This window comes from Rhinoderma darwinii, chromosome 9 (genome assembly GCF_050947455.1).
Source record: "Rhinoderma darwinii isolate aRhiDar2 chromosome 9, aRhiDar2.hap1, whole genome shotgun sequence".
Taxonomy (NCBI): Eukaryota; Metazoa; Chordata; class Amphibia; order Anura; family Rhinodermatidae; genus Rhinoderma; species Rhinoderma darwinii.
This window is the reverse complement of record NC_134695.1, coordinates 38,002,716-38,028,459: the sequence shown is the minus strand read 5'-3', so window position 1 is coordinate 38,028,459 and position 25,744 is coordinate 38,002,716. Positions and strand designations below refer to the sequence as shown.

General features: G+C 44.0%; 1 protein-coding gene across 1 annotated transcript in view; it reads right to left on the bottom strand.

Annotated features, from left to right (window-relative positions):
• ADCY7 (adenylate cyclase 7) overlaps positions 1-25,744 on the bottom strand; it is a 96,365-nt gene that overhangs the window by 39,126 nt on the left and 31,495 nt on the right. The window contains exon 3 of the mRNA XM_075837522.1: positions 12,664-12,825. Within this exon, the coding sequence (XP_075693637.1) occupies positions 12,664-12,825 (162 nt within the window). The remainder of the gene's footprint in view (positions 1-12,663; positions 12,826-25,744) is intronic.

The following is a 25,744-nucleotide window of genomic DNA, read 5'->3' as shown; positions in this document are numbered from 1 at the left end:
AGGCGAATCTGAAACGGAAAACACAGTTAGGCACCACCATATAACATTCGCAAGCATAAACAACAAAATTACAACATATGGGGGCGGACATAGGACTTAAACCTTTTAGACTCCCAACGACCAATACGCCTCACCCCCTCATCATCCAACCCCCAGCGCCCTGCTTCCGTTGCTGCGCCAATCCGGAAGGAATGAGATGAATATGAGCCTGCCGCAACCCCCACCGCCGTCAACATTTTTTTAAAAACAGCTCCAAACTGAAACCTGGACAAGAACGACCCGTCCACATGACGTAACAAAGGCAAATCTGGAGACCCCCTGTTTTTTGTAAAAACCCCGCATGCACTCTACTGGGCACATGACCGACCCCGGGAGAGCGAACAAAACTATCAGTTTTCCCTTCCCTAATTGGTCAGTTTTTGATCTACGCAACCATACCTCCAGCCGATCTGCAAAAAGGCTCACCTCCCCAGATCTCAGCCCCCCTGCCTGTTTAGTACTTGGCGACACCAACTCACCTATTCTAAATGCTCCGAAGAACGCCAACGAAAAAGCCAACCGAAACAAATCCCTTTCATCTGAAGAACGACATACCGATGCTAATGAACCGCCCTAACCAATACAAAAGTGCCACCAACCTGTCTCTATCCGTATTGACATCACCCAACTCTCTTACCCACTCCTCCCACTGCCTCCAACAAGCAGCATAAGCACTCCACGTCGTGCGCGCCAAAGACCTTTGTAACAGCTGCTCTACGGGACCGATACCAGATCCCATAGATGATCCGGACAAGCCAAACCGAGACGTTCCGCTCCCGGGGCCAATTGCCGAAACCGGTCCCACTGCGAGCGAGAAAGAGCATCAGCAACACAATTCCGTACACCCGGGACATGCACCGCCACCACCCACGCGTTCAACGACAAACACACCAACACTAAATGTCGCAACAATTGAACTACCGGAGGAGAGGACGCCGTGATGTTATTAATGGCAAGCACCACCCCCATGTTGTCGCAGTAAAAACGGACCTTCTTATCCCTGAGCCTGTCCCCCCAAATGGTAGCCGCCACCACGATGGGAAACAGCTCGAGCAGGGCCAGATTCCGCGTCAATCCACTGGACACCCAGCTAGCCGGCCATTGACCTGCGCACCACGGACCTCCCCCGTAAGCTCCAAAGCCACCCGCCCCAGCCGCATCCGTGAAAATATTCAGATCACTCGTATCCTGCGCTGGGGCCATCCATAGCGAGCGACCATTGTACTGGCCCAAGAAGTCATCCCAAACCTGAAGATCAGCTCGGTGCTCCTCCTTGAGCCGCACAAAATGATGCGGCGCCCGCACTCCCGCCGTTGCCGCCGCCAACCTTCTACCAAACACCCTCCCCATCGGCATAATCCGGCATGCGAAATTCAACTTCCCCAGCAGCGACTGAAGCTCCCGCAGCGACATTTTCTTCCTTCTACAAGCCCGTCGCACCTCCAGCCTCAAAGCACCCAACTTATCCGCCGGGAGCCGACACTCCATTGCCACCGAGTCAATTTCGATTCCCAAGAAACAAATCGTCGCTACCGGGCCCTCCGTTTTTTCCGGCGCCAAAGGGATCCCAAAATCCCTCGCCACCTTCTGCAGGGCATGAAGCAAGTTACCGCAAACCGGCGAACCCCCCGGGCCAACGCACAAAAAATCATCTAAGTAATGGATCAACGAATCGACCCCGGATACTCCCCTCGTTACCCACTCCACGAAGCTACTAAACGCCTCGAAGTATGCACAAGAAAGAGAACACCCCATCGGAAGGCACCGATCCACGTAAAAGGCCCCATTCCAAAAACAACCCAACAGCCGTTGGCTTTCTGGATGGACCGGCAACAACCTGAACGCCGCCTCGATGTCGGTTTTTGCTAGCAGCGCCCCCGGACCCGCAGCCCGCACTAACCCCACCGCCTTATCGAATGAGGTATAAACTACGGAACACAACTCGTGATCAATCCCGTCATTTACCGACGAACCTTTGGGATACGATAAATGTTGAATCAAACGAAACTTTCCGGGCTCGCGTTTAGGGACAATACCCAAAGGGGACACAACTAAATCTTTCACCGGCGCCTCCCCAAATGGCCCCGACATGCGCCCCAACGAAACTTCTTTTAACAACTTTTCCGACACGACTTCCGCCTGCAAGTAAGCCGATTTTAAATTTCTCCGCGTAACCGGAACCTCATAAGGAGGCGGAGGAATAACAAAACCAACACTAAACCCTTCATAAAGCAACTTAGCTGCCGCCCTATCCGGATACTCACTTAGATAAGGGGCCATCCTTTCCACCCTCACCGGCGACACCCCCTTGACCAGCCCCGTGCTGGTTCCCTGACCTCTTTTTTCGCAGACATTTTGCCGCCCCGTGTGATGCACCATTACACTCGGAGCACACGTGCTTGAACTTGCACGTGGCCCCGAACTTGCACTGGCCTTCATTGAATTGCCAGCAAAACCCCGCCTTTCCCCCGCCGCTTTGTCCACTCTGACTAGACTGGCCTCCCTGGCCACCGCTCCCGGGAAAGGGCTGCCTAACCGGAGCCGTAACCCGTAACCAGAGAGCAATATCCTTCTGGTCCCACCGAATCGCCGGCCGAACCGCCTTCCGCTGACGGAATTGCTCATCATATCGCAGCCACGCCTGACCCCCATACGCCCTATGAGCCTCCCCAATAGCATCAAAATAACAAAATAACGCCGAACAATTTTCCGGCGCCTTTTCCCCTATCACACTAGCCAATATGGCGAACGCCTGCGACCAATTAACGAACGTCTGCGGGATAAGCCTATACCGCCGCCGTTCCTCCTCGTCCTTTTTACTCTCATCCTGCTTGCTCTTATCCAAATTAAATTTAGCCAGCGGCAAGAGAGAAAAAATTTCAACATATTCATCTTTCCAGATCCGATCACGCACCTCCTGCTTTAAATGCGCCCCCAACGGACCCTCAAAACAAACATACACCTCCCCCCGAGCACGATCATCCATGCGCACTCGATCGCCGTCCTTCTGTGCCTCAGTCTGTACCGACACCGCGACCGCCTCTCTAACCGCCACCACAGGACGCGCCTGCAACGATCCCACGTCCCTGGGGCCTTCCCAAACTACCGCAGGGGACACTTCCGTTACTACCGGCGCCGCGGCCCTATCCAGGCGCCCCACCAGCTCCCGTAAGCAACCCACTAAATCTGCCAAACCCGCTCCGTCGCGTCCGCCCGCGCCACTACCGGCCCCCGATGCTATGCTAGCAGCCCCCCCGCCGACACCCGACATAAAAATCGCTGGATAAGACAATAATGGAGTTATACACTCACCGGGCTGCACAGGCGCTGTGTTCCCGTCAGCCGGACCATCCTGACCTCGACGATACACGTCCAGTTCACCTTCCTCCAATTCTTCTCTCGCCGACGACTGTCCCTCCCAACGACATCTTCGGAAAGGGGATGAGGACGCGCTGACCGATGGGCCGGCAACCTGCCGCCCGACCGCCGGGACCCAGACTTCCGACCGGACCTGTTGCCTCGACGTCGCTGCAGATCTAGTCGCCCGTCTAGACGATCCTGACGAAGCCTGCCCCCTGGCCGGAACATCACCATGCGGGGCGGCCGTACCTTGCTCTCGACATCTTCCATCTGATGGGGGAGGGGTGACAGGGAGCCCAGCCTGCGACTCCCTGCTTACCGCCGGACCCCGTCGCGGCCTGGGATTCCTGCCAGGACGCAGGGCCTGGGAAGGGGCGGTCCTCCCAGCTGCCTGGCCTGCAGCGTCCGGGATCGGGCTCCCTCTGCGACGCCGTGTCCGCGGGACTACCTCCGGACTAAGGCGCTCTGGAGGTCGGGACCGCCGAGAGGGACGGGTCGACACAGCCTGCATCGCCGTCACCCCTGGCACCGCTCTCTGCCTGCCCAGCGCAGGAGCGGTTGTTGCCGACTCCCCCCCCGCCGCCATAGCCATGCTCGTAAGGGGGCCGGGGGAGGGGAGCCTGTCCCTTACAACAGACCCCGAACGCCGTGCCCGGCGTGGCGAAACGGCGTCCGGGATCCGCGTTAATGCAGCCACGGTCTCCTCCAGCCATCCGGGACCGTGGTGCACAGTAGCGGCACGCAGCCGCTCTAAAATCAGGGCCTCTGCCATTACTAAAAAACCGGGCAACGGGGAGCTTTGCTTAGTGTGTGTTACTCCTCCCGCTGCTTCCGGCTCAATGCCGAGAAACAGCGGGAAGCGCAGTAACGGCCCCCCCGTCCCCCTTAACTCCTCCCCGTCCCTCCTTCAGCTCCTTCAACTTTCCCTCACCTCATAACATTAACCCTTTCCCTACCAGGACGGTCATGTCGGCTTCCCTTAAGCCTGCAGCTGCGTCCAGCCTCTTCTGGATGTCAGTAACCAGCAGTCAGTATTTTGTGAACAGATTAGCCTGGCAACATCAAGGAACCTGTAGCTCCCCGCAGCCCTGTGTTGTTTTATCAGACTGCACTCATAGTTTTTGCCTCCATGCATTCCGTCAGCCATCATTTTTTATTTTATTTTTTATGGCTATGTACTGCATTTATTTGAGGGCTTGTCTTTTGTGTGGAACCAGTTGTACATTACAGTATATGGTACCATTTAATTCATAAAATTATATTTTTTTCCACAGCGTGGGCATTAGATTTTCAAAATCTCATCTACTTTGCTGCTAGTGTAAATGCTGCGGAATTTCTGCATAGAATTCCGTTGCAGAGATTCCGCAGCGTTTACGCTACGTGGGAACCTGGCCTTAGGGTGGCTTCACATGCAGCAGATTTTGTGACTGAAAATCTGCTCCATTCATATTAATGGGGTTGTTTCTGCAGCATGCACATGGATTTCTTCAAGTTTAATTTAGATAAATGGAATTGATTTTCAGTCGCAGAAATTTCATCAAAATCTGCTGCATGTGAAACCACCCTTAACCCTTTGCGCAAATGGGAATATCATTACTAGAGTCTATTGAACGCTATATAATGTAACGGATGGCACATGAGCTGTGCCAGTGCCATCTGCAGTGGGTGATATACAGCCAACATCCTGCTGCAATAGCTAGGATCCGAGCTACCGCTGATCCTGGCCGTTTAACCACTTAGATGCTGCGGTCAATAGTGACCGCGGCATTTCAGTGGCTACAGACGGAGAGGGCTTTTTCTGTCACTTCATCGGTTCCCGGGAGTGAACTGACCCTTAGGGTTAAGTCACACACAGCAGATTTTTCTACAGAAATATCTGTGATTGAAAATCAGCTCCATTCATATGATGAGAACTTGCAGAATTCCATGCGCATGCTGCAGAAACAACCATATTCAGATGAATGGTACTGATTATTAGTCATAAAAATTTCTGCAACATAATCCGCTATGACTCCACCTTAAGGATAAGTTCACACTCGGCAGATTTGTTGCAAAACTTTTAGCGACTGAAAATAAGTTCCATGCTTTTGAATGGGGTTGTTTCTCCTCAACAAATCTGCTTTGTGTGAACTGACACGAAGGGCTTATTCAGACGATCGGGATATACGTCCGTGCAACGACATGTCCGTTCTTTGGGCGTTTTTCACGCATCACGCACCCATTGAAGTCAAAGGGTGCGTGAAAACCACGCATGCCACACGGAAGCACTTCCGTGCGAACTGCGTGATTCGCGCAACAGCTGTGAAAAGGATGAATGAAAACAGAAAAGCACCACGTGCTTTTCCGTTTACAAACATCCAAATGGAGTGTCATAATGATAGCGCGCGCCATATGCGGAGGCCACACGGAGCTGTTAAGTGCATTTTGTGCACGCAAAACGTCGCGTTACAGCATTAGGGTGTATTCACATCAGCGTCACCCTTCCCTTCATGGCTTCCGTCAGACCGGAAAGGTCTAGCAGAACCCATGAACGCTGATGTGAACAGGCCCTTAGTCATGGAATGAACCAAAATAATACACGTACACCTTCACTTTACAGTTCTAAATCAAAGACAACATCATTCTGCTACAAGCACCCAACATATATCCAGAATAAAATAAATAACAGGGGCACAGCTTCAGATGGTGTATAAATTGGGTACTATGTAGCCCGGACACTGCCAAATACATTTTGTTTTCATTGCAAAAAAATAAAATAATTAAATATTTTCTCTCACAAAAACGGTCAGAAACGTACAGGTTGAGTCATAGCTGAAGGTGTTTTCCCCATAACACCACGCGACCATTAACAAGCAATTTGACAACAGCGCCAACGTGGTTTTCGGTCGCGTCGGGTTACGCCCTGCATTAAATTACTTTTCAGATGCAATTTAGAATGCTGGACGCCTGTACCCATCAGCTGTTGCTAGGTGGCTGTCTCCCAAAGAGAAAATATCCTAGCCATATGCCATCTATATCTTTAGTGAGACAACTCTTTATTTCAATATAAGGAGCATATCGATGTAGTTGGTGTTGCTGAATCATGGCTAGACCCTTCACATGATTGGGTTGTAAATCTTCAGGGTTTTACATTGTTTCGGAACGACAGGGCAAATTTAAAAATATATATATTTTTTGTAGTTTCCTCATTTGCCAGTGAAATGACCCACATGATCTCCAAAACCACAGCGTGTTAGGGCCTATTCACATTTGCGTTGGAGGCTCCATTAGGGGCCTCCGCGCAGATCCAGTGGTGTCCATGTTGCCACAGAACCGTGGAATCCGGCATGCCCTTGTTCTGCTCCTCTGACAGAGGATACATTGATACTAATGAATGAAAACTCTCATGGCCTATACTCTAGTGCAGTTTCTATAGGATGGGTTCACACACTGCATCTATCACGTGGTTCTCATGATCCCCGAAATAAGAATGAAGCTCTCTTGTATCCCTCTTTTCCTTCTGGGAGCGGTTTCAACTTTTCCAAGTAAAATAATAAAAGTAAAAACGGCATTTAAAATATGTCCTCTCCTTATAGGATATGATGCCTAAATTGTAACGCATCACGATACTATGATACTAGGGAATGCCACTACAGTGGAGCCTTACCTCAAATTAAACAGTTTAAATAATGAATAATTGGATATATATATATTTTTTTAAGTCAGCAAATTAACTGAGAGTTCACAAGCCCTAAATTATTTATATTAAAAAACTCCACTCCACATTCTCTTAACCACCCTGGTTGCACAAGGTGGGCCTGACAATACAATAGGTGTAGTTGTCTGGTGATTATAACACTGACCTCATGGCCATACCAGGAGCTTGTCTGCAGAGGATATGAGATCATGGAGCATTGCCTTGTAGACAAATTTTGCAGCCTGAGTCACAATTCTAGCTGATCAGTTTAACACCGTGGTTGCCAGACTGCTGTGTAACCTATGGGAAAACAATACAGTGCAGGCAGGTATGGCAGCTAATGAGGTTAACAAAATGGAATTCAGTGGTCATCTCTGCAATGTAGTCATTGGGGAACTTCAGTTTAGAAATTTCTGTAGTCTCACCTTTGAATAATCCACTCCATTAACCTGATAATAACATCACTGTATATATACATATGGGGGTCATTTATTGCTGGCCTATCCATATTTTCTTATACTGAAGGTTGGTATTGTAATGTTTGTATGGAATTATTAGTGTACTTTATATTGCACCACTTAACCATGGAAATGTTTCTATTACTAATCATACTGTCAGTGTGCTGATAATTAATCATTGTAAGGGCTTATTCAGACGAACGTGATATACGTCCGTGCAACGCGCGTGATTTTCACGCGCCTCGCACGGACCTATATTAGTCTATGGGGTCGTGCAGACAGTCCGTGATTTTTACGCAGCGGGTGTCGGCTGCGTAAAACTCACGACATGTTATATATTTCTGCGCTTCTCGCGCATCACGCACCCATTAAAGTCATTTCGCGCAACAGCAGTCAAAAGTATGATTGAAAACAGAAAAGCACCACGTGTTTTTCTGTTTGCAAACAGAGTGGCATAATGATGGCGGCTGCGCGAAAATCACGCAGCCACGCATTATATGGTGATGACACAAGTGCCTTTTGCGCGCGCAAAACACACACCCTCGTGTGAATCCAGCCTAATTCTGCAGTTTTTACAGGTAATGTATTACATTTTGCTCACTGGCATCCAGACAACTGATATCACAGCTCCTAGGCCGTGTCCGTAGGGTATATGTCACATTATGACTTATGAATCATTACACTGTCTACTGTATGGAATCAATGAATTGATATGGCCATTGTATGAAAAATAGGTCACAAATAGTGAAGGATCTTATAAGGGTTTGGACAGTGCCAGCTTCAGGTTTATGTGGGCCCTTGGGCGACACAGTCTTAGTAGGCCCCTTTGCGGGGGAACTCACGGCGGCAGTAAAATGGCAGAAAACGTCCCTTTGTGCCCCCATATAGACGTTAGGCCCGGTTTATGCCCCATTTAGAAATTAGGCCCCCATTTTGTACCCCCATAAATTAAGTGCCCTCTGTAGATAGTGCCACACAGCCTCCCTCCCAGGTAGTGCCAAACAGCCCCCCTCCTAGGTAGTGCCGCAACGGCAAAATTCTCTCTTTTCTCCCATTCCCCCCATAAAAAATTAAATAAAAATTAATCTATAAATTCTATGTACCCCAAAATAGTACTAATGAAAACTACACATTGGCCCGCAAAAATCAAGCCCACGTACGGCCACATTGACATTATTGGAAAAATAAAAAAATTACGGCTCTTGGAATGCGGCGATGCAACAACAAGTAATTTTTTTCTAAAAGGCTTTTTATTGTGCAAACGTAGGAAAACATATAAAACCTTTACATATTTGGTATCCCCGTAATCGTGCCGACCCATAGAATAAAGTTAACATGTTATTTACGCTGCATAGTAAACGGCGTAAATTTATAACGTGAAAATCAATGCTGGAATAGCTGCTTATTTTCAATTCTCTCCTAAAATAAATTTAATAAAAGTTAATCTAAAAATGGTACAATTACAAAATACAACTCGTCCCGCAAAAAACAAGCCCTTATACGGCTATGTCGACGGAATAAAAAAAAAGTTACGACTCTTGGAATGCGACCGTGAAAAAACAAAAAATAATCCTTGGTCATTAACGTGCAAAATGGCCTGGTCATTAAGGGGTTAAGGTCATCCCTTAGACCATGAAAATTGGCCTCTCTGAAGTTTAGTGTTTTTATAGGTACTCTACCAAACATCTTATTAAAGGTTGCATGAAAACTTAGGTAATCGTGACCACAACATAATAAATGACACCCAACCTGTAATTTTAATACCAGATCTGGCCTGTTGGTTAAAGTTAGGTATAGAAGTGCCTCCCCTCTTGTTGGGTTATGCACCAGTTGTGAAAGGTAGTTGTCTTTAATTGTTGTCAAAACCGGTTTCCTTTGTAGGACCTGCAGGTTTCTGCCCCCAAGTTTAATATTGGGGTAGTTAAAGTCCCCCATAATAATGACTTAATTATGATTTGCTACCTCATCTATTTGATGTATTAGTTGATTTTCTGCTTCTTCCATTATATTTGGAGACATAACAAACCCCTATCAGTCCACAAATGTTGTAAAAAATATGTAGTGCAATGGATTGGGACGCTGGTTGAAGGACTATTCCGTACCCACAGTTGACAGCCACCCGTTCTATACTTTCATATTCTTATTAAACATTTTATATTCAGCAGGACAGTCTTGAAATGCCAGACCCTGTTTCAGAATGCCATACTTCTGTCCTGACACTGCTACTACTTTTACCAATCTCTGGCATATGTGGACAGCCACACATGCAAGTTTATGTAAGAGAAGGACACTGAGGAAGGCAACTATATGGCTGGTACTGTTATAAAAGCCTGGGGGTAGTACTGTGCCTAGTACAGTTCTAGGGGCACTGAAGCTGTGGCTGGCACTGGTATAGCAGCTCCGTGGCATCTGAAAAGGTGGTCATGTAAAAGTTCACGCATCGTTGATTGGCGTTTGGTGTAAACTTGAACATCAGTATGATCGGATATAATAAAAAGAAAACTATTACCAGATGAACAGTATTAATCAATGCAAAGCTAATGAACTCATGGAAAATAGAATATTTTTATGACAGGCACTGAACAAAGATAAAAACATTTTTAACTGCTCTTTATAATGAATAATGCTGCAATCTAAATTCATTATACGGGAAGTAGAACTTTGCATTGATCAGAAATTATAGACGCACAATAAAAATAATTCCAAGCATGCATGGACACATTCTCCAATATTATGCCTCAACAGCTTTCCAAGCAGACACCTGTTAAACAAAGCAGCAATGATGCTCAATAAAATGAAGCAGTATGATACTCTGGATATTTTTATTAGTCCCAGGTTCAACAACAGTGTAGACTGGTTTTTTCGTCTAGGGTTATAATGCAACTTCTGACTTCGCCTTTTTTTTTTGTTTCAAAAGTGCGCGTGATCTCCAAACTGCTACTTTGGTGCCATAAGAAGTTGCAGAAGAGTCGAACAAATTGTGTCTATTCTAGAGAAGCTTAAATTGAGTGACCAAGCTGGCCATGTAGCCAAAGCCTAATACTTCTCTCTATTGCATCCTCTCCTGAACTCAATATGGCACCAATATATTGCACAGTGCTGCAGATGGAATTTATCATATTGGTTTCCTACTGGGTTCACAATCTCATCTCCTAACTTCAAACACACTTAAGGCCTTTTTACACGGGCCTATTATCAGGCAAACGAGCGTTCTAAGAACGCTCATTACCGATCATTGCCCTGTGTAAACAGGGCAACGATCAGCCGCTGAACGAGCAAATTCATAGGCTGATTGTATCGTATTAAGTGGCGAAAATATTATCGTTGTCAGCAGAACATCTTGGTGTGTAAACAGGGAGATGCGCTGCCAACATGATAGAAAAGTATGGGGACGAGCAATCGTAATAACTGGCGCTCGTCCACATACTAGCTCCTTGTGAAAGGAGAAAACGAGCGCCAAACAACGAGCTGTCACGTTGATCGGCGCTCATTTACACGGCCCATGTCAGGCCATGTAAGACCACCCATACTGTACACACGATAATTTCACAGGAAGCCAAATGGGAAAGAGCAGCTCCCCCTGGAGAACTCGGCACGGCCATGTTGGGCACTATGTCATACTACATTTCCCGCAGAAGAGCTGTGCAGACTACTCTCCAGCAAAGTGCAAAATAAAATAGTCCAATTGTAAAAAGGTTGCCCCCATCATAGACATTGATGATATCTCTATCTCTCTATCCAATCAGAGAGGGGTCCAACCACTGTGATGATCGCTAGAATGAAGTGGCAGTGGTGCTAGGAAAGCCACTGCGTCTCTTGTCTACCTGATGGAAAAGAATAAGTGTAAACAGAGCTTTAGAGAAATGGTGTCCTCAGGGGACATTAGCCCCATTTTCCCCTGAGGACGTCACTACGGTGGTGAATCATGTCGGGGGGGGCTTTTCTTCTTTTAAAATTCAATGTGTTCTGACAATTCTAAGTCCTCTTCCAAGCGGACTGCAACCGCTAACTATAGTCGTTTCATACGGGCAGTGCGGTCATCAGAGATGTTGGTTTGACTCTGCACTCAGATAGTACAGACTACTAAGCAATATTAACATTACTATATAGGGACATTCAGTTCACATTGTGCTTTTAATCTTCATTTGTATGCTTAATAGTGATTTATAATAAAGTTATACGTTTTAATATTAGTAAGCATTCAAGAGGTACCTGGGAAACAAGGGCTAATCTTTTTGCCTTTGGCAATATTGATGTGTTTTCAGCCTATAGTAGCGCTCTGCTCTGGGGTTTCCGCTGACATCACTGTTCACATATGGACAGTGATGTCAAGAGCAGAGATGGAGTACCAGACAGAGTGCTAGCCCCTGACATCATATTCCTGTCCAGGAGGATCCCCTGATGTCACAGTCTATGGACAGTGACGTCAGGGGCTCCTCCAGCAGAGGAATCCCCGGCCAAAGCGTCGCAATGCTCTGGCTGGGGATTCCACTCCTAGAGGGAGCCCCAATGGAGCTATCTACAGGGGGGGTGACACTATCTATAGTGGGGGGTGACACTATCTATAGGGGGTTTGTGTGTGGCACTAACTACAAAGGGGTGTGTGTGGCATTATCTACAGAGGGCACTGTGGCATTATCTAGGGGGGTGTGGCATTATCTACAGAGAGCACTGGGGAACTATCTAAGAAGGGGCTGCCCAATCTTGACATTCTTGTGTCTGCCAAACGATGCCAACTGAGCCGCCAGACTGCATTTAGCGATGCTTAAACTAGAAAACTGGATTGTTAAAATACACGTGGAGTAAATTCACAAATTTCCGTTAAGTTTAAACCGAACAGTATTATTATAGTAATGTAGTATTGTTATAGTAGTTCAAATAACTAATTAATTAACAATAATTTTGTATTGTATCAAATTTGAAAGTAATGCGGCCCGTTAACTTCACATTTTATCTATGTGCGGCCCATTTACCCGGCCGAGTTTGAGACCCCTGATCTAGTCCCAGTAGACCACTTAACAACAGATAAGTGAAAAGGTTTTTTCTATTCTAAAGTTTGGGGCTTAAAAAAAACCTGAGATATCTGAAATTCATCACCTTTTTCTTTTTGGCCATGGTTAATGAGATTACCTCGAATGCAATGGTATCACGGGTGTTTGAGTACATCATGACTGTGATACTAATGACAACGATGTGGGACATTCCGGAGATTATACTGATAATCAGGCAGGCTCGCATCCCCAAGGGCAGCATGGTGTACACAGAGAAAGTTATAAACAGGAAGAAGGGCACCTAAAAAAAAAAAAATAGATAAAAGGTTACATATCTATTAAGAAATGTATTAAGGTTATACAAAATATCAAAATATACAGGTGTACATGTTTATATCACTGTTACTTATTTGTCTAGATTCAAAACTGCCCAGTAGATAGTAGGTGAACTGCTGTTATCCAAGGAGGATTTAAAGAGGCTCTGTCACCAGATTTTCAAACCCCTATCTCGTATTGCAGCAGATCGGCGCTGCAATGTAGAGAACAGTAACGTGTTTTTTTCAAAAACTAGCATTTTTGGCCAAGTTATGAGCATTTTTATATTTATGCAAATGAGCCTTTCTTAAGTACAACTGGGAGTGTTTAAAGTTAAGTCCAAGTGGGCGTGTATTATGTGTGTACATCTGGGCGTTTTTACTTGTTTAACTAGCTGGGCGTTGTGAATAGAAGTGTATGATGCTGACGAATCAGCATCATCCACTTCTCTTCGTTACCACCCAGCTTCTGGCAGTGCACAGACACACAGCGTGTTCTTGAGAGATCACGCTGTGACGTCACTTCCTGCCCCAGGTCCTGCATCGTGTCGGACGAGCGAGGACACATCGGCACCAGAACACACAAGTACACCAGATCGGCACAAGTACTTCCAGATCCTTCTTAAAAGTGACTCCCCCACTATAGCTCCCCCTAGTACATATGATGCATGCAGGTTGTTGGTAGCCAGATGCATAACTTTACATTTATCTACATTAAACTTAATTTGCCAACTGGATGCCCAAACACTTTGTGTTTTCAAATCAGCTTGCAATTCACGAACATCTTCCATAGACTGAACTATATTACATAGCTTGGTGTCATCTGCAAAAATAGAAATAGTGCTATTAATCCCATCCTCTATATCATTAATAAATAAGTTGAATAATAGTGGTCCCAGCACTGAACCCTGGGGTCACCACTTATAACCGGGGACCATTCAGAGTAGGAATCATTGACCACAACTCTCTGGATACGGACCTTAAGACAATTCTCAATCCAATTACAAACTATACTTTCTAAACCTATAGTCCTTAATTTACCCATTAGACGTCTATGAGGGACAGTGTCAAATGCCTTTGCAAAGTCCAAAAACACTATATCCACAGCGGCCCCTCTGTCTAGGCTTCTACTCACCTCTTCATAAAAACAAATCAGGTTAGTTTGACAACTTCTGTCCTTAGTAAAACCGTGCTGGCTGTCACTTATAATATTATATGTTATGTCACATAATCCTGTATATAGTCCCTCAAATATTTTCTTCACTATGGATGTTAAGCTTACTGGTCTATAATTACCTGGGGAAGACCTAGAACCCTTTTTGAAAATAGGCACCATATTTTCCCTGCACCAGTCCCATGGCACTATACCAGTCACTAGAGAATCTCTAAATATTATGAAGAGGAGGACAGAAATAACTGAACTAAGCTCTTTAAGAACTCTAGGGTGTAACCCATCTAGTCCCGGGGCCTTGTGCACATTTATTTTATTTAACTTAGCTTGGACCATATCTACATTCAGCCAATTCAGTATATCAACTGATATATTGAATTGGACTGGCATCGGCTACATCAGCTGCTTTTTCTTCTGTTGTATATACAGAGCCAAAGAACCCATTTAGTAACTCTGCCTTCTCTTGATCACCTGTGACCAACTCCCCATTTTAACGTCCATGGCCGCGGACCGTTGGGTTTACTCACCCCTCGGCGGCCGCAGCCATGGATCTGTGAGCACTGGCTCGCATCTCCTTCCCAGGAGACTCCAGCGCTCACTTCCGCTCCACTGTGTCCCGTAGTGTGCACGAGCATGCCCTGCCTTAATGGGCCAGTACACGCACATGGAATCACCATCATCAATTAGCACGGTGGTGCGGCCTAGTGGGTCCACATACCCACAGACCGTGACACCCATTACCACTATTTAGGGGTCCTACATGTTCAGAAATTGGCTTTTTGCCATTTACATACTTGAAGAATTTTTGGGGATTTGTTTTACTATCATTGGCCGCCTGCATTTCATTTTGTAATTTTGCTGATTTTATTAACTTTTTACAGATTTTATTTTATCTTTATAATTTACAAAGGCTATAGCCGTACCCTCAGATTTGTATTTATCAAATTACCTTTTTTTTGTCATATATTGCCCTTTTTACAGAAGGTGTAAGCCATGTGGGGTTAATTTTAGTCGTTTATACTTGTTACCTATAGGAATAAATTTTGCACTATAATTACCCAAAGTAGATTTTAAAATCTCCCATTTATAATTTGAACCATTATTTGACATTAGTTGCTCCCAGTCTATGTCCTGAATTGCAGCCCTCATCCTGGGGAAATTTACCTTCTTAAAATTAAGTGTTTTTGCCCTCCCAACCTGTGTTTGCTTTTTACAGTATAGGTAAAATATAATTAAATTGTGATCACTGTTACCAAGGTTTTCACGAACATGGACATTCCCAACAAGCTCTGCATTATTAGAAATGACCCCATCCAACACAGCTTCACCTCTAGTCAGGTCTTCCACAAACTGGCCCATAACATTTTCCTGCAACAGGTTGAGGAAATGTCTCCCCTTTGCAGTTGAAGCCGAACCATGACACCAATTAATATCCCGGTAATTAAAACCTCCCATTATCACTACAGTACCTCCCTGTGGTGTCCGCTCCATATGTTTATATATTTGACCTTCTATCTCCTCTATATTGGGGGGGGGGGGGGCTATAGATTACACCAAAAGTATTTTTTTCTATGTTTCCCTTTGTAATTCCACCCACAAGGTTTCAACCTCCTCACAATCTTCACCCTCTAATGTCTCTTTCACACTCTCCTTCATATCACTTCTCACATATAGACATAGACCGCTGCCTTTCCTATTTGTTCTGTCTTTCTGAAACAGTGTAAAACCCTGTAGCTTTACAGCCCAGTTATGTGAAGTCTAGCCAGGTTTCAGCAACACCAACTATATCTATATGTTCCTCCAGTATCAAGGCCTCCAGCTCCCCCATTTTGATTGCTAGACTTCTGGCATTTGTGAACATACACTTAAACTTTCAATTTTTCACTTTCAGTATCAGAAATGTGATTATTTGACATTATTTGGTCATTTTCATTGGTGTTTTGTAACAAAAAGATCTCCTTATCCTGTTGTCTAGTCCTCTCCCCATAGTCTATTTCTCCCCCCACAAATTTATACTGACCCCTCTCTAACCCGACTACCCCTTTATTTTCTACATTGACCTCCCTCCTCAGCCCTAGTTTAACCCCTTACTGACCGGCCTATTTTAAACCTTAATGACCAAGCCAATTTTTTAATTTTTCCATCGTCGCATTCCAAGAGCTATAACTTTTTTATTTTTGCGTCGACATAGCTGTATAAGGTCTTGTTTTTTACGGGACAAGTTGTATTTTTTAATAGCAACATTTTGAGGTACATATTATTTATTGATTAAGTTTTATTAACTTTTTTTTGGGGGGAATAGAAAAAAACCTGACATTTCGCCACTCTTTTTCGCGTCCTAAATCTACGCCGTTTACCGTGTGGTATAAATAACACAATAACTTTATTCAGCAGTTTGTTACGATTACAACGATACCAAATTTGTATAGTTTTTGTATGTTTTACTACTTTTACACAGTAAAAACGCTTTTTTTTCCAAAATTATTTGTTTTTGTGTCTCCATATTTGAAGAGCCATAACTTTTTTTTATTGTTCCGCCGATGCAGTTGTATGAGGGCTTTATTTTTGCAGGAAGACTTGTAGTTTTTATTGGTAACAGTTTGGAGTAGATGCGACTTTTTGATCACTTTTTATCACATTTTTTTAAAGTCAGGATTCACAGAAAACAGCAATTTTTCCATAGTTTTTTATTTAATTTTTCACGGCGTTCACCGTGCGGATTAAATAATGTAATAGATTTATAGTCGGGGTCATTACGGAAGCGGCGACACCAAATATGTGTAACTTTTTACTTTATTTTGGTTTTTTAATAGTAAAGCAGTTTGTAAGGGGAAAAGTGGGTTTTTAATTTTTTTTTTTCACTTTTTTTTAATTAACTTTATTAAACTTTTTTTTTACTTTTTTACTAGTCCCACTAGGGGACTTTAATATGCGATTCTCCGATCACTATTATAATACACTGCAATACTTTTGTATTGCAGTGTATTACTGCCTGTCCGTTTAAAACGGACAGGCATCTGCTAGGTCATGCCTCCGGCATGACCGAGCAGGCATTCGCTACAGGCAGACCTGGGGGCCTTTATTAGGCCCCCGGCTGCCATCGGAGACACAGACACCCGGCGATCTTATCGCCGGTTGTCAGTGGGATGAGAGGGAGCTCCCTCCCTCTCTCCAAAAGCACTCAGATGCGGTGCACGATATTGAGCACCGCATCTGAGGGGTTAAACGGATGAGATCGATACTAATATCGATCTCACACGTTAGAGCAGGGACGCCCCCAGGGAGATTTGACAGCTCCCTGCTCTGTTTACTTATTCCGATGCAGCGACGTAAAAAGTCTATTGCATCGGAATAAGGCCCGTTAGTGACCGACGTAGAAACAGTATGGGCCGATCACTAACGGGTTAAATACTCCGCCACCCCAGCTAGAATTCTCTCCCCCAGCATAGCGGACCCCCTTCCATTTAGGTGCAAATCATCTGCAGAATACAGTTTGTACCCCAATGAGAAGTGAGCCCAGTGATCTAGGAACCCAAAGCGTTCTCCTCTACACCAAGACTTAAGCCATGAATTTACCTCCCTGAGCTCCCGCGGTCTTTCCTGTGATGCGCATGGCACAGGCAGTATTCCCGAGAATACTACTTTGGAGGTCCTTCCCTTCAGCTTGTAGCCTAGTTCTTTAAAATTATTCTTAAGGCTCCTCCACCTACCATGTATTCTATCATTGGTACCCACATGGACCACGACAGCCGCATCATCGCCAGCCCCTCCCAGTAATCTATCCACCTGTTCCACCACATGCCAAACCCTGGCACCAGAGAGGCAGCAAACCATTCGGTTGAGGCGGTCTTGGCGACAAATTATTCTATCCGTCTTCCTGATTATAGAATCCCCTACAACTACTAATTGTCTTGCCTTACCTGCATTACCACCCCGCCGACTACTAGCTGGACTGTTTTCCCGGCTGTTAGGGTATGTTCACACGGCCTATTTTCTACCGTTTTTCGGGCCGTAAACATCTGCCCATTGATTTCAATGGGAAAAACGGCAATCTGGGCCATTTTGAAAAATTTATTCATTTAAATCCCTGTTCACTATGGGCTAAAAAAGTCCAGTGGGCGGTGTCAACCATTGATTGACAGCCTTCCCTGTATAAGTGTGAATACAGAAATAGCTGCCGATCACTGACTAGTACCACCTACTGGACTCCTAATCCTAGCGTTAGCAAGGATTTAAATGAACACTAAAGTACAAACAGCTTATGCTACTCCAATAGTGTACCTGAACTATATAACCTTTGTAATTTACTTACTGTTAAAATGTAATGGTTATAGCCATACAAATTCTGTGTGAAGTTACTGCCACTAGTTGCCTCCCTTCCTGTAATCTGCTGTCTACCCGTTGTTGTCAAGTAAAATACATCACTAGTTACAGAGCAGAGGAGATGGACTGCAGGAAGTGTGTGTGTGTCTCTTGACAGCCTGCTTATAGAAGTCAATGGAGAGGAGGGGAAGCAGAAGGAGGGAGCAGGCTCAGCGAGAGGAGACACAGACACAATGCCCACAGAAGCCTATAGAAAGGGGAGGGGCAGAAGGAGCAGAGTGAAAAAGACACAGACAGACGTGCTGCAGCTTTTGGTAAGTGTTATGTCACCCCAGTACTGGATTCTCAGCTACACTATTCATTACTATTGTATAATGTCCCCCATTCTGCTGCAGCTTCTTTATATGTGATCAAGATAGAGATAGGAGAGCAGGATTATCCTCTATGTGTGCTGTGTATAGAAGACATGATAGTCATTAGGCTCCTCCCAATAGCACGGAGAAAACGGAGAATTAGACATAAAGCCTGAAGAGGAGAAAACTGCTAAAAATGCAGAATACAAGTCATCTAATGGGCAGAAATAGTGTTATTACTCATGTACACACATATGACAGTTTATTCTGAAATGTCACCTGAAAAGTTAGGCACGCTTTAAAAAAGTAACTAATGGTTGTGCTGTATCTTTTTGCAGAAAACTATACATAGATCTGCTCAGCTCCTCCTGCTCTAGAACATGTTGCCTGCAGATCAGACTGGATGTGTGACGTGACAGATTCCCTTTAATGATTACAAGCAGAGAGTACACACTTACTCAGAGACAGATAGGGGCGAGTTACTGGCAAAATACAACAAAATTCTGTCAAAAATTGTGCCAAGAAAATGGATTACAACGCAAACATCAAATTTATTATGTGTTTTAGAAATTTTTTACACCTAACTGAACAGTTTTCAAAAGAGTCTAGAAAATGAGTTGTGAAAGCTGCAAAATTCGCAAATTTTTATTTTTTATTTTTTTCAAAATGTGTTTAGTGACATTTTCAAACATAAACTTAGAGATTATCAGGTGAGTAGGAGAATCAGAGTAAGACATACATTTTGATTTCACATCACAAAGTTAGTCAAGTAGGTCTTGTGGCGAATTTGTATGGTCATTTTCAAAACGCATGCACAGGGCAGGAGTCGGTGAGACGGTGCGATAGTTTGAAGTATAAGAGAGGGTGTAGCTAAGGGTGTATCCTCCTTCCACCGTCCCAGGGAGAGGGAGTTAGAATAATCTAAGTGAATGTGTAAAAATGTGTAATTGTTGGAGATTTGGTTAGAAGCAGCATTAGAACCTTTGTACCAATTTCGTATGTATACGTTCTATTCCCTGTCCGGCATGAGGGGAATTATTTTAGATATTTAACTCTTTGCTTGTAAATAGGGGAAAAAGGGAAAGGAATGGTCAGGGAATGCCCCCTGAAGTTCTGAGAGAGTCAGCATGGGTTAAAATATCTATCTATAGCAATGTCTGTGTACACTGATGAGATGTTACCAATCTCTAGAAATACATGTCAGATATATTGCATGTTCTGATGTTAGGGAAGTTTAAACCACCGTTCAGTTGGGGGTTGATTTAAAATATGATAAGCTATCCTCAGTCTCTTCCTAGCACAGATGAAATTACGGAACCGAAAATCTATTCTTTTCTTATCCTTGGGCGTGAGGTATATAGGTAATAATTGAAGGAAATCTGCTAATTTTATAAAAGAGAAGTTCCCTTTTTCCCCACAAAAGGATTGTTGTACAAGCACATTGGCCATGAAGTTGGAGTGAGGAATAAAAAAAGATATAACATACCTAGCAAATTTTGCCAAATTTTTTATGCCATGAGCCGTAATTTGCACCATTGTTTCTGACTCTTAGAGAGAGACCTGTAAATCATAGTGTGACGGGTCCCTTAAAGAACGGCAGAGTTAACCATAGCGGATTAGAATTGCCAGACTTACTAACTTTGACTCTGTCCTCATTTAGGGCAGCACAATCTTGTTGAAAGGTTCCCTTTAAAGTACAAATAAACTATTCACACAGATGTACAGGATGCTGCCACTGCAGCCCCCACCTATCGTAGCGTGGTCATACACCGATCAGCCACAGATACAAAACCAACTGCCTAATATTGTGTAGGTCCCCGTCATGCTGCCAAAACAGCTCTGACTTATCGAGGCACGGACTACACTTCGTCTGGCACCCAGACATTCTTTAAGTAGGTTATGAGGTGGGGCCTCCATAAATTGGACTTGTTTTTTTCAACACATCCCACAGATGCTCGATTGGCTTTAGAACTTGGGAATTTGTAAGCCAAATCAACACAAACTCTCTGTCATGTTCCTCAAAACATTCCAGAACAATTTTTACACTGTTTTTTAGTACCATTTTGGAATGTATACAACTTTTTGATCACTTGTTATTTCATTTTAATTGGGAGGTAAGACGACCAAAAAAACAATTCTGGCATTTTTTTTTTCTTCGAGAAGGGGGTGGGGGGTGGGGGTTACAGCTTTAACCGTGTGGGATAAATAATGTTAACCCTTTCCCGTTGCTAATATGCCTATTTACGTCAGGAAAGGTTATTTAAAGATGGTGCCCGGGTCCCTGCTGTGTTACACAGCAGGGACCCAGCGGCAATACTTGTGATCAGAAAAATTTCTGATCGTAAGCTTTTAACCCCTCAGATGCTGGTGTCAGATGTGACCACCGGCATCTCAGTTGTTTTCACTGACCCTTTCGCTTTGGGGCCGGTCACCGGCTCCCGCACAGCGAGATCGCGGTAGCCAGTGTACTCCTATAGCAGCTGGGAGCCTTATAAACGCTCCCAGCCCTGCTATAGGAAGAGTGCTATTAAAACCTGCCTGTGTCAGGTCTAAATAGCAATGCACTAAATTTGCCATAGACTGTAATATTGTGATATTGCAGTCTATAGCATAAGCCATCTAATGATCGCAGGTTCAAGCCCACTAGGGTGGCTAAATAAAAGTTTTTAAAAAAAAATGTAAAAAAAAGTTGATAAAATATTTATCCAATACGGTGAACGCCATAGCAGGAAAAAAGGTCAAAATGGCCGAATCAAAGTTTATTGCCACTTCAACTCCCACAAAAATTTTTTTTATAAAAAGTGATCATAATGCCAGACATTCCTCCCAATGGTATTAATAAAAACTACATCTTTACACGTACAAAAAAACTTTTCAAACTTTTCATTTTAAATAACAATTTGTTTAAAAACTTGTTTAGTGTCGCTATATTTAGAGACCCATAACTTCTATGTGAGTGCTTGATTTTTGTGGCGTGGACAAGTTGTAGTTTTTATTATTACCATTTTAGGGTACATACAACCTAGGGGCTTTCAATAGGCCCTTCGGCTGCCATGGCAACAAACCGGCACCTCACGATTTTGTCGCGAGGGGGATATGAGAACAGTGGCAGTCCTTTCCCTCTGACTAACATCTCAGATGCAGAGGTCGCTATTGTCCACTTAATCTGAGGGGTTAAATGGCTGCGGTCGGAGTGATCTCCGATACTGGGTGTTGCAGGCAGTTGTCAGCTGTATGAAATAGGCAGTACCCGCAGTGTATGGCTCGGGCTTGGCGGATGTCAATAAGGGGTTAAGCAACTGAGCTCAAAATCTTATTGTAAAGACTTTATAAAAAATGGACGTATTCCAAATCTACAAGTGAAGTCTGAAGTTCATAGGGACAGGGAATGATGCCAGCTACTTGTTATTCTGATACCTATTAAATATTTATTGAGTCTGTGGGGAACAAGACATTTTGGCAAGTAATACAGTCCAGCGTGGAGTCGGTCTGAAAGTGAACAATGGCCTGTGCTGGTCAGCCAACAATTCAGTTAGAAAGAAACCAATTTTCCAGATGATTCCCCTGTTAAAGTGTGCCTGATTTTATGTTCCCAAGGGAAGAAAATACACTAAAGAGGAGTATTAGGCTCAGTTCACATAGAGTTTTTTTTACACGTTTTTTGACGTAGAAACCGCATCGGAAACCACGCCAAAAAAGTCTGAAAATGCCTCATTTATTTCACTGGGAAAAATCAACATGCCCTATCTTCAGGCGTTTATGTCTCTGACCTCCCATTGACATCAATAGGAGGGAGAGAAAGTGTATTTTGCGGTGTTTTTGCCCGTGGCGCTCAATGGACGCGAGCGAAAAACGCAGGGAAAAACACGGCAAACGGAATTTTGAGGCAGAATTTTCTGCCTGCAAAAAACTCTGTGTGAACAGGGCCTAAGGGTGCGCTCACACGTGACGTAATAGCATTGTGTGCCTATGGGAAAAATATTTTTCCCATAGAGATGCATTGTAGAGTTTTCCACAACATATGTTTTTTTGCTGCGGAAATACATTGCAAGTACGCCACGTGTGAGCGGACACTAGAGGTATATTCAGGCGGTGCGGTCAAGTTGCCTTTTTCACTGCAGTCGTGTTAAGGGAATATGCAACTTGACCACACTAAATAAACCCGGTGTCTGAATATACCCTTAGGCTCACGGGGTGGATACGCTGCATAAATTTACACTGCATATCCGCCCCGGAGGCCGCAGGGAATTGCGAGTGAAAAACCGCACCAAACCGTGGTACAGTTTTTTCCCCGGAATGTCCGCTGCGGAAAGCTGTAGCATTCATCCCAGGAGACTGCTGCAGCCTGTGAATGGCTGCAGCGGCGGTCACATGGGATGAAACGTCATCCCAGGGGGCCGGCCCTCATGTCATCCTTCTGGAATGACATTTTATCCCATGAGACGGCCGCTACAGCCTGTGATTAGCTGCAGCATTCACATGGGATGACGCGTCATCCCAGGAGGCCAGCCTGGAGGAGGAAACACAGACTTCTGGGCAAGATTGAAAACATTTTCTGAGTTGCGTTTTTTCAAAAAAAAAAAGCTAACAACTACTATTTGTTGCGGGTTTTACCTCCCCATTTAATTCAATGGGGAAAACCCGCAACAAATAAGCAGCGTTTACGCAAATACAATTGACATGCTGCGGAATAAAACTCTGCACCGTGTGTCAACTTCTGAGTGGTTTTTCCGCTCAGTATTTAGGCAGCGTGTGGAAGAGATTTGTTCTCGCTCATCCACTTTACTGCTACTATATTATGTTGCAGATTTTCCGCAACGGAATTCGTATCTGAAATCTGCAATATTTACGCAATGTGTGAACTGACCCTTATACTCCTTTTTAGTGTCATTTTTCTTTTGAGAAATTAAAATCAGGCAGACTTTAATAGGGGTATTTTTTTTACCTTTGTTCCCTCTCCTGCAACAGATTTGCGAGTGAGAGCAGATGCCTGCAGGGCTGAGCTGATATTAGCAATATGGCTTTTGTACTCTTTGGAGTCATGACAGCTATGACGGATCAGTATTTAAATGGATTCCATTGACTTATAATGGGGTTCGCCAGTATAAACAGACCAATTTAACCCCTTAAAGACCAGGCCAATTTGAGTTTTTTCCTCCCCGCCTTCCAAAAGCCATAACTTTTCTATTTCTTTGTTGACATAGCCATATGATAGCTTGTTTTCTGCGGGACAAATTGTAGTTTTTCATGGCGCCATTTATTGTACCGCCTAATGTACTGGGAATCTAACAAAAAAATTATTTGTGGGGTGAAATGGGCAAAAAACAGCAATTACACCATTTTTTGGGGGGGTTTTGTTTTTACGGCGTCCATCAGGTGGTAAAAACGACATATTCACCTTATTCTACAGGTTAATATGATTACGGCGATAGCAAATTTATATGTTTTGTTTTATGTTTTACCACTTTTTTTAAAAAATATATATATTTTGTGTCGACATGTTCTGAGAGCCATAACTTTTTTATTTTTCCATCAATTTAGAGGTGTGGGGACTTAAATAAAAAAAATTTATGGCGTTCACCGAGCGGGTTAAGCAACGCTATATTGTGATAGTACGAACTTTTACAGACGCCGCGATACCAGTTATGTTAACTTTTTTTTTTTTTTAACATTGCTTTAGGGAAAAAAATGGGAAAAGGTGGTTTTTTTTACTTTTTTTTTTATCACTTGCATGATATACTGCGATACTAACGTATTGCAATATATCGTGATGATTCTGACAGTCTCCTTTGAAGCCCTGCCAGAGGCAGGGCTTCAAAGAAGTACAAAGATGGCAGACCTGGGGGCCCTCATTAGGCCCCCAGGCTGCCATAACAACCATAGTCATCGGCCGATCCCGTTGCGGGGGGCGCAATGCCGTGTTCGAGGGGGTGTCCCCCTGATTCTAACTATTTAAATGCTGCGGTCACGATTGACCACAGCATTTAAGGTGTTAAACAGGCGTAATCAAAGTGATGTTTGATTCCGCCCGTTGCAGAGGTGTCGGCTGTATAACACAGCCGTCACCCGCTGAGTATGAGCGAGCTCAGCCCGTGAGCCCGCTCTACATTTCCCCTTAATGGCTACAACGTACTAGTACGTGGTATATCGTTAAGGGGTTAATATCCATGGGATCCATCAGATTCCATTTATATCTCTCAGAAAACGAATCCGTTACAATGGTTGTGGCTCCGTTTTAAACGGAAGTCATGACACACATGTAAGACGATCTATACATTACCAAGAATGAATTGTGCTGATGCACATCAGCTTTTGTGAACATGTTGCGTTAAAGAAAATAAAAAAGTTCATTAACCCCTTAAAGGCCAGCTAAACCTTTTCGTTTCCTTTCAAAAGCCATAATTTTAGCATTTTTTTTATTGACGCGTCTATATGAGGCCTTGTTTTATGCGGGAGAAATAGTATTTTTTTCCCTGCGCAGCTTGTGGGGCACAAAAAATGTACTGTGTCAGTTATGTCATTTATTTATGCCCAATGAATATAGAGAAAAGCGACCTTATTATTTTTTGTTTATTTTTTTATCCCATTTCACACTAAATAACCCGTTAACATTTATTCTTTGGGTTATTACGGTTGTGTAGATAGCGTACCTAATATGTATTGTGTTTTTTTTGTTATGTATGCTCAATAATATATATTTTATGCCCAAAAAAGTTTGGGACATTTCTTTATTATTTTTTTTCGTTAATTTAGGTAATCTCATGAAGGGATACGTTTTTAACAACTTTATTTTATACTTATAATGTACTAGCATAATCCTGTAGGTTATTACATTATACTGCATCACTATGACACAAGCTGCTATTAGGGCAATACATGGTGTGCCCTAACAGCAGGCTTACAGAACAGACAAGCCAGGGGTCCTCTCTGACTGCAGGTCTCCAGGGCTGACTGCAGAGGCTTCCCCCAGTAAGGCATCATACACACGACCATATTACTTTTGTGGGCCACATAACCATGGGTCTGCTGGACTGCAAAAACCCTTGTTGTTCACGGTCC